Consider the following 9,572-nt stretch of genomic DNA (forward strand, 5'->3'; position numbering starts at 1 on the left):
CCGAAAGAGGTTCAAGGCCTAGAAGACGGCACCACGCAGCATACGGAGGAAGATTATTGCGAATTGCGGAGGAAGATTATACAAATTACAATCGAAAAAATAAAATAATGTTAAATTTTACGATGAATCACCCTAAGCTCAAATAGCTCTTAAATATACTGTCTTTTAATACATTACATTTTAAATATTATTGCAACTTAATTTTCTTCTTCTATGAGTGATAGGTGGATGTAATATTTCTATCGAAGCCTCAATAGGATCAAAATTTTCTATTTTGGTTATGTATTTTTTGGTAGAAGTAATGATTTAATGTTCCTAGTTTTTGAAATATTTACAAAATCTTTCTTCAAAATGTTTAACATTTCATGGTTTGTATATATTTTTGCGGCTATTTATTATCTAGCAAATAAACATGTTGTAGTATATTTTAGTTAGATTATATCTTTATTCTCATTGCATAGGTCTTGCTAGTTCAGATAATTTAATCTTTTTTTTATTCATCCCCCCCCCCACCCCGTAACGGTCAGCTAATTTTAACGCAATAACGCCGCATCGATTTCACATGTCCCTCGAGAACGTTTAAATGCCTCGCCATATCGTCACAGTTTACAGTGCACCAATATTTACGCCACGGCTCATTTCTATGTACGCTTAAAGTGTACGCGAACCCTTGTGCCGGGGATGTAATGTTATGACTTGAAATTTACTGCATAAACGCAGTACGAATTTGTAAAAAAAAAAAACTCCCTCCGATATGTATCATTTTGGTAAGAGTCGCGAGAGTGACGAGATGACAAACCGTTCACAGTGCATTAATTTTTCACAAGTAAAAACGAAACTCATCATACGGCCTCCACAGCAATGCCCGATACCCGATAATGTTATCTCAGCAGTGCTGTTAAGTTAGTATTAGATGCCATTCACAGTTGCGCTTTAGTTAAAATAAGACGAAAGAAAAGTTTGGAACGTCGTTCGATTAGGCTTCGAAGTTTGGCTATCAATTAGCAAAGGACAGTTGGACAGACGGATACACACCGACTTCCGGTAGCGCACAATTCATTCATTCCACATCGACTTGATGTCGAGCGAATTTCGAACGATCCGCAACATTACCAACACGCATGTTCCACGATGTTCATCGCTTCTCACCACATAAAACTCACTTGAACGCTTGTTAGCTCACTGCTAGTTCACGGAGCGAGCGAGTGTATATAAAAATGAACGCACCGGCGGTACCATGGTTCAGTGTCCCGAACCGGAAGCAACAGGTCGCATCCGGTCGCATTGTGGAGCACAATTCGTTAAGGAGATCCTTTGGTGAACAAGGTGTGATCGTTGGTTGTTTGTGTGCAATAGATAAGCTTCTTGGTGTAATTATGTTTCCATAAAAAATCCAAGCAAAGTGTAGTGGACATCATTTGTCTGTGTCTGTGTGGTTGGATGTGGCAGGCTCCTCTATCCTTTTAACCCTGAGCCACAAGGTGTGTTTGCACGAGGGCGTGCAGAAAGTGAAACATTTATTGCAGAGGTGTTTGGCGAAAGCGCATTAGTGATCGTAACAATGTGGCACCTGTGGATTGTTTTATTAGTATTTACTACGGGTAATTATCACATAAAGTTTTACTGTCATGCTTTTGGATGAAGCGATCCAATGTAATTGCACTCTTACTCCAGTAATTGTACTCTTACAAGACAAGACATTAAGTTTTGGCAACGGTGTACTATTTATGTGATTTTTATTTCGTAGTTTACCTACAGACATTCGGTTGGTTGGGTGGTTTTATTTGACACATCCAATTATAACACTATCTTATTTTGTGCCGTAGTATATAACACAATAATTACAGCAACAAGTACAAATATTGCTAAATTCAGTAAATTTTACATCATTTTATGTTATTTAAATGCAGGGACGGTCTCGTAGTATAGTAGTTAATTGGAACGACTTAAAAACATGCCCGAACCGTCCATCCGTATTATGTGTAGTACTAATAAATCCCGAAAGTCAAATAGAATATATACTTTAAATATAGCACTACTGTTAATATTTTTTTTGGTTCATTCAAAAACCAGTGCGAACACCATTTTGGTGTTCAAAAGTTTATTATTTTTCAGTAGTATCATATCAAGCACGAAATTAAAATGCAACGTAAAAAACTGCTAACTGTGCAACGTATTATTTGCATTTTTGCTGTGTATTGTGTTTTATGTTTCAAATATGTTAATATTCCATTAACATCAATTAGGATTTCTTTTTCAATTCAGCTTTAAAATTTAGGAGCTTCAATTATAATTCATTATCTAGTGATACAACAACCAATTGAAAGGCAATGACCGTAAAACGGCATAAGAACCTAACTCACACAGTACACACAATTTAAGAAGTGATAATAAGTTGTAATGCAAAGCACGTACTTTTGAGCCAGAGGTGAAGAAAGAAGACGGTTATGGCGGGTTGGCGTAGTATTATTAGCAGACCATTGGTAACATTCACTCCAGCACTGGGACAAATAAAATTGTGCTAGCTGAAGATAAAGAATGACAAATTACTGTTTTTGGCAATTATTTTCCTGCAAAGCGGGTTCGAAACACTGTCGAAAAAAACGGACCAAATACTTCTTCAGGGATCGAATAAACTGTCTGTAATGTATGTAAGGGATTTCAGCATTCGGGTGTTGTTTGTACTGCTTTATCTGTTTTATATAAACATGTTCAAACAATGTTTAATGTTCCCACCAAACTGATCTTTTTATGCGTTAATTTATCTAAACTACACCGTTATCCTAGAACTAGTATGTTCTGATCTGTTTTTTAACTTATATTCTTGAAAATAATTCACATCAGTCATGCTTTGAAGCTACATAAAATGGTGAAATTAGCACGGACGCATTAGATCGATCGAAAGATCATTGTATAATTTATATGAAATGGTACTAATGAACTATCTTAATTAGATTGTTCATTTTCAGACTGTACAGTGTATGGCAACGTAAACGAAAGCCCCGACGACACAGGCCATGCGTCAGCGTCAAGATCTTTACCGACCCAGCCAATGGATTTCGTAGACACCGGTACCGCAGGATTGGGCCGAGAGCGTATCAGTGATGCGGGACGCAAAGACCTCGATCTGTTCAGTCAGCTGAAACATATGCAACCAATTCCCCGCAGTGGGGGCCACCGATCAGTACCATCGACTGCTTCCGAGTCCGAAATGGCTGGCGTAAGAAAATCACTAGCAACGGTTCTTCAGCTGTTACTTCCGTATGGTAGGCTGCAACATCGACCACATCTGTCAGCGGATGATGCGATCGGTTCCTACGAGGAGGAAGCACTGTTCGGTGAACCTTTGGTTCCCGATGGACCAGACACGGCGAACTATATGCTTCACGGCAAACTGGTTGAGATAGGCCCAAGACAGCGCACTGCTTTTGGTAGTTCTACCGACGGGGAGAATCGTAATGCCGGAACGGTGGACGAATCCTTCGGAACCGTAGGTCAAAAGCGGGCCGCTGCTCTTCGTTCTACCATGGCACGTCGTTCCCATATTATGCCCACTGGCACGCAAAGTGGAGGTGGCGGTTCGGCAGCGGAGGAGGGCAGCTTTATGCCTTCCATCAGTGTTGGTGAGTTTTACGGTACGGTAACAATGAAAGGATTTTTTCTCCATCTCAATACCCTATTTGGTACGGCACAGAGGGCTGCATATGGCAATGGCACGCTTACAAATGCTCAACTTTATATTCTGCAGTGCTTTCGGAGCTTTATTGTATTTTACTAAACAAGAATCATGCATATTGTGCTTCATAATTAGTGATCAGATACTTTAAGTATAATAATTGTGATTGTGTGTTATGCTAAGATGACTTAACATTTTTGTAAACTAGTTTTTTTAACTCACTTTTTTATTATTCTGCCTAGTTGTTCACTGTTCAAAGAACATACAATATTGCCTTCGACTTGTAAAAAAAAAACCTATTGAAAACAAACCAAACATACTTCAATTACTGCTTTTTTTCATTACTTATATCAGTTCACTATAATTATCTTTTTGAAACATTACAAGTAATATGATTTCTTCACTTGCGGGTTTCTTACTTACCATAAGTAATGAGGAAAAATGCAACATTTTCATTATTTCATATTATTGTAGCAATAGACTAAGAAAAGCTAGTGGCTAAAAGCAATGTTTACCCATTTTTATCAATCGTTTTTGCGTGTCATTCACATTTTGTTTTAATTTTTGGGCTTTCAGTGTTACCAAGTACACCAATTATTGCTTATCTTACATTTAATTATGTTTATGTACATTTATTACACATTTCTGCATGTATTGCACAATTTTCGAGTCGATATATTTAATATTTCCTGATGCATTTACTTTCATATAAATCCAACAAGTTAATGCTATTCAACGCCCTTCTGACTCGTCGATTGCCCACAGCTCCACAGTACTAATAATATTTCACATGATCAAACTCACCGATCAACTATTTGCCAAAATTAATCAGTGCATCTTGCACCCCAACAGGGCTACAACAAAAACATTCAGCATTTGTTTTAAACTATTTTAATTGGCCACGTAGAGATGGTAGCAGTCTTCGGTCATACCTCTCGCGCGTAGTCATCCTGCGCTAGCAACACCTGCTTTCCACGCTCACCTCATTTGCAATTGTTTACCGTGCTTACATCACGACAATTGATTAGTAGCAAAAATTGATTGATTGATCACCATGCCTGCCGGGAGGGAGGGATTGGTAGCGAACGGGCTTGATTATTGGAACCATTATTCATTGACGCGACCGTTGTGTGCGTTTAGCGCCTGTGGATAACCGGCAGAATCGGCCGGTGCATGTATCATACAACCATAAATAGTTATTTTAATTGCCATATCGTAGCGTCCTTTGGCGGGTAGCACTCTAACCGCTAGGCCGTTTTGTGAAACGACGTAAAATTTATCATCGTCATCGGGCATGGTCTAATAATGGTGGGTGGTGGTTTGGGCCGAGGATGCTCCACCGTCAGCGCAAAGTGTGATGATATTCGTACACACAGGAGCATACCTGTTCCCATGGGCTACCGGTGTGACTGATAGTTAATTCGTTTACTTGCGCCAGTGGTGATTTAATTCCTCTGCTCGATGTTTCACACTCGCATCTACTGTGGTTGAACGCGACTCCTTTCGTTCCCATCACTGTCAGTCGTCAGGTGATGAATTATGCTCCACGCAACATCTTTCCTGCCCCCCCCCCTCTCTCTCTCTCTCTCTCTCTCTCTCTCTCTCTCTCTCTCTCTCTCTCTCTCTCACACACACAACAGCTGTGTTACTATTCACGTGTGCTCTAATCTGGCTAGCGATCGGTTGCATGATGTTACTGTTTCTCGGTGTACTGTACTGTACTGTGTGGGATGTTTAGATGTGTCGTATGATCTAATATCGTTAATTGGCTTGTGCGCAAAACGCGTTTCGCCGGGAATATGTAATTTTCCTTACCCCCCACATCCCCCATCCGTTTCCAGGCGCGCTGACAAACCTAGGCGATTTCTTCCAGAACCTTAAGCACAATCTTGAATCGCTCGAGTCGAAGAACTTGAACAACGATCAGGTGAAGCTGCTGGAGGGTCAAAACATGATCAGCAATCTACGCAAAGGTACAACCACCCGCCCACGGGGTTGAAAGCTCCAATGACTCCAAGTTTTCTGAAGGGTTCTTCTATTCCAGAGTTTGTCGAGGACTATCCCAAGCCGGCGGGCAGTGCCGCTTTCCTGCACGCCATCCGGAACTATCGGCCCTCGCACCGGATTCGAGCGCTGGTTTCCACCGTGCCGGAGCTGTACCGTGGGACCAACTTTCACGATCCCGTGTACATGCTTGCCGGACTCGGAAAATGAGCTACCCGCCAACCATCCGACCGCCCCACTCGGTCCTGCTGGCGTCTTGCTAGGTAAATCGGAGGCAACAGCGCCTAAACGCTCGCCGCACCATCCTGGATTGATGGACGCTTGTTTGTCGCCTCCCGTCTTCCCTGGACCGGCATGGATACGGCGATGGTGTGCTGGACGTTCGAAACATCAACATAAAGGCCATTCTTCTTCCCCATTGTGCACGCTACCCTCGTATGGATCACAATCTCGGTTCCATTTGTTGCCCTGCTCGTGTACTGATTGTAAATAAGCGCCAATTTGTTGCTCGCTGTAGAAACTATTTCCACCGTAACCACTTCCTCTAACAACAACAAAAAAATGGAAGATCTAATACACCCTGAAATACTATAAAAAGTACTACAGGCAAACATATTAAGCTATTAAGCTATGCAAATACCAACCATACTTATTATAATAAACATAAGAACAGTGTACCGATCAGGGGCATAGATCGAGCAACAAAGCACCAAAATCGCTTGGTACAAAATTAAGAAAACCATTTTACGATTGTCAGCGTAGTTGACATAAAAAAAGAAACGAAAGAAATTGGAAAATGCGAAAAACTCCCTCGGCAGCGATTCGGTGGGAGGCAAACCTGAAACTATGAAACGTAGCTCGATCAAAATATAAGAAGAACAAACAACACAACACAAAACATAACGTATGTTACGCACTGAAAATGAGTTTTCATTATTACATGTCAATAAATTCTACCAACCGTTGTTTCGCTTTTGATGTGTGGAATAAATTAATGATCTGTCACGTTTCTGTTCTGTTTTGGCGTGTTTTTTGTTTGCTTTCTTCTCTGTATGCCGTCCTTCAATTTAAACTGTCGCGCCGGGATGGATTGATTCTACGTTTAAGTATTTTTGCTCTTGTGTGATTGTTGTTGGTGTTTTTTCACTCAAAATATCACATTACACTATAACAAGTGAAAACACATTATTACGATTTTTTTTTTGAAAGAAAAATGCAAGCTTTATTATGAATATATTCCGCTTTTTTACAGAAAGTTTACATAAAGTTGTATTATGTATTAAAGCGGACGGCTCAACAGCTAGACCCATGTTTGCATCGAGCCGTAGAGTAACACAAACACAAACAGCTCTAGACTGTAGAAATAATGTTAAAATCTGTAAACAAATATAAAGAATACAAACTTACTTACTTAAAGAATAGTGTCTAAATATTTTAATCATTTTAATTATAAACTTTATTCTAAATTAAATGAACCAGTTGTCATGTAAAAAATTGTCAACATATTATTTAACTATTCAAATTTGCACGTCTCGTGGTATAGTCGTCAACTTGTACCACTTAACAACATACCCGTCATGGGTACAAGCCCCAGGTGGACCGTGCTCCCATACGAAGGACTGACTATCCTGCTATGAGGTAATTCATAAGTCACTAAATGCCTAGACCACTAGTGGTACTGGCGCTGGCCTTGACCGATAACGGTTGTTGAGCCAAAGAAGAAAACGATATTTGTAATTATTTATTTCTCATTCAATGGATAACAGTGATCCGTGTGAATGTTCTTAACTCTAATCTTAATTTAAAATAAATGGATGGATCAACTTAATAACTCGTTTTGAAGGCGGTTTTAAAGGATTGCAATGGGGGTCAAAAAAAAAATGACAAATTTCATTTAACACCCGAAACATAGAGTTGAGAAGGTCTAGAGCCACATCCAGTTCGACTACGGTTCAGAGTAGGCGGCGGGCGGGAACGAAACTGAACTGCGGACGCGTAAAAGTTTAACTGATGGAGTAGGGATGAACAGTCGATGTTACTTTGCAGTAAACCAGCCACAAATAGTTGGTGCGCGGTACGGCGTCTGATGTAGAGCGGTTGAAGTCCGAGGAGCATAATGAAAAATAGATTCATTACAGCTAAACAAGGATACGTGAAAAGATCTATTGAAAAACAAGGAATGAAATACGCTTACATTACTCGCTCATTGGGGGGTTTGGACTCCTGGAGGGTATGGCAATATATGGCAATCCGCAGTTATATTTTGGAGTAAAAGGATAGAAGCCAGTCTCTCCGCAAACAAATTTAATTTAAGGGGAAATACGTATTACCTTTTGTTACTTACTGACGAATTCTTCTTATTTAGCTTAACAACCGTTGATTACTCTTTCCTATCTAGACGGCGAAACTATTGGCGGCTCTTCACCAAAAATTTTAAAAGTTTGCATCTAAATCTGCCAAACACTGTACCCATAGTAGGATAGCCCACTTCGTATGGGAGGCTCGGTCCACACGTGGCTAGAATACATGATGGACATATTCTTAGTACCACGGGACCGGCCCATCATGGCTCCATAGATAACTTTACTTCTACGTTGAAGTTTTCAAAAAACTGTTACCGGGAATGGTTCGGAATGGATCACTGAGTGAAACATGAATTACATAAGAGAAACAAATCCTGGTTCCTTTTTAAACTTTGGAATAAGTTGCAATTAAAGGAACGGTATTAAATGGGTATCTGTATCATGATCTGTATGGGGGATCGGTATGGTTTCGAGGATTAGTATGAGATCAGGATCTGGTTCCAAAGTGTCAGTTTGGTTCCAAATCCGGTTTTGAGAACAGTTCCATGAACGATATGTGTTGTTAATAATTTTCTCTTGACGTGCCCCATGGATTCGAGAGGCAGTTGAGAGTTGCGTTGTCTTAAACAACCCATTGTTTTAGTTATTATACAATCCATTAATTATATTACATTATGTAACACAGGGACTACTTATTTACATTTGTAGGCGCTATAAATGCTTTCAATACGCCGACCGGCAATACATTAGTACGTATCCATACGCCAAATATTAGGCACTGGCCAGATTCCTCTTAGTCCTCATATGCACTTGGTATATCCATTTGGCTCCTCCAGTGGATCACTGCTAACATTTTTATGCAATTTAGCTCTTTTGGTCGAAAAGTTTGCCGACCCCTGGTTTATAACGATATAAATAATGAGTATACTCCAGCAATTTGATTTTAATATTCAGCTCGTGATATAGAAAATAACCGAAAGCATAGTTTTAAACTGTTTGTATTATTTGTTTCTTCTTTTTTTTTGTAAATTAGCTCGTGTAAATACCATTCAGTACAAGCTGTGTATCTTTCCATATTTTGCTCATTTTTAATATGACAGCATGCTTACGAAGACGATTATATTTAACGGTTTAAACTACTTCACATGTTTTACAACAAGTTGCAATAAATATTTCTGCATACAGGAAGTCCCCGAGATACGCGGTAACTCTTAGAGCGTTTCTACATACACCAAGACTGAAGGTGAGAGATGGCTGTGAGAGCGTTTCTACATACACCGAGACTGCAGCTGAGAGATGGCTGTGAGAGAATTGACAACCGGTTTCTCACGCTGGTGTGTGTAGAAGCTCTGAAAAGCGCCGAGATGAGACTTTTAAAATGATGTTGAAAAAATCCATTTTAATCGCTAAAATGAAGTCAAAAAAGTTTATTTTACTTTTTAATAATATTTCTACGATTATTAGACGGCAAAAATGCAAACTATAATTGAACGTTCGCCATAAACTGCCAATTCAATTTTTTCTCAGCTCCATCGTTCTTTGCATGCCGAGGAGATTTATCTCACCGAAAATGCTGTCAGCCGCTGTCA

General features: G+C 39.8%; 1 protein-coding gene across 3 annotated transcripts; it reads left to right on the forward strand.

Moving 5' to 3' along the window:
* The first annotated feature begins 1,250 nt into the window (after positions 1–1,250).
* Positions 1,251–6,675, forward strand: LOC121594158. 3 transcript variants are annotated; one of them, XM_041917175.1, is made up of 4 exons: positions 1,251–1,601; positions 2,955–3,635; positions 5,518–5,649; positions 5,705–6,675. In XM_041917175.1, exons 1-4 carry the CDS (start codon positions 1,562–1,564, stop codon positions 5,941–5,943), a joined length of 1,092 nt encoding a protein of 363 aa, XP_041773109.1. In that variant the 5' UTR covers positions 1,251–1,561; the 3' UTR covers positions 5,944–6,675. The 3 variants fall into 3 exon arrangements, with proteins under 3 accessions (XP_041773109.1, XP_041773111.1, XP_041773110.1); XM_041917177.1 differs by having other exon boundaries at positions 5,721–6,675; XM_041917176.1 differs by having other exon boundaries at positions 2,955–3,623.
* Positions 6,676–9,572: the final 2,897 nt, after the last annotated feature.

The sequence above is a fragment of the Anopheles merus genome, chromosome 2L (genome assembly GCF_017562075.2).
Source record: "Anopheles merus strain MAF chromosome 2L, AmerM5.1, whole genome shotgun sequence".
NCBI classification, from domain to species: Eukaryota; Metazoa; Arthropoda; class Insecta; order Diptera; family Culicidae; genus Anopheles; species Anopheles merus.

Excerpts from the sequence above, each read along its gene's own strand:
- LOC121594158 (XM_041917175.1), top strand. The coding sequence starts at position 1,562 with ATGTGGCACCTGTGGATTGTTTTATTAGTATTTACTACGG. Across the intron at positions 1,602-2,954 it reads TTTATTAGTATTTACTACGG|ATTGTTCATTTTCAGACTGT; the intron begins GTAATTATCACA and ends TATCTTAATTAG. Across the intron at positions 5,650-5,704 it reads GATCAGCAATCTACGCAAAG|GGTTCTTCTATTCCAGAGTT; the intron begins GTACAACCACCC and ends AGTTTTCTGAAG.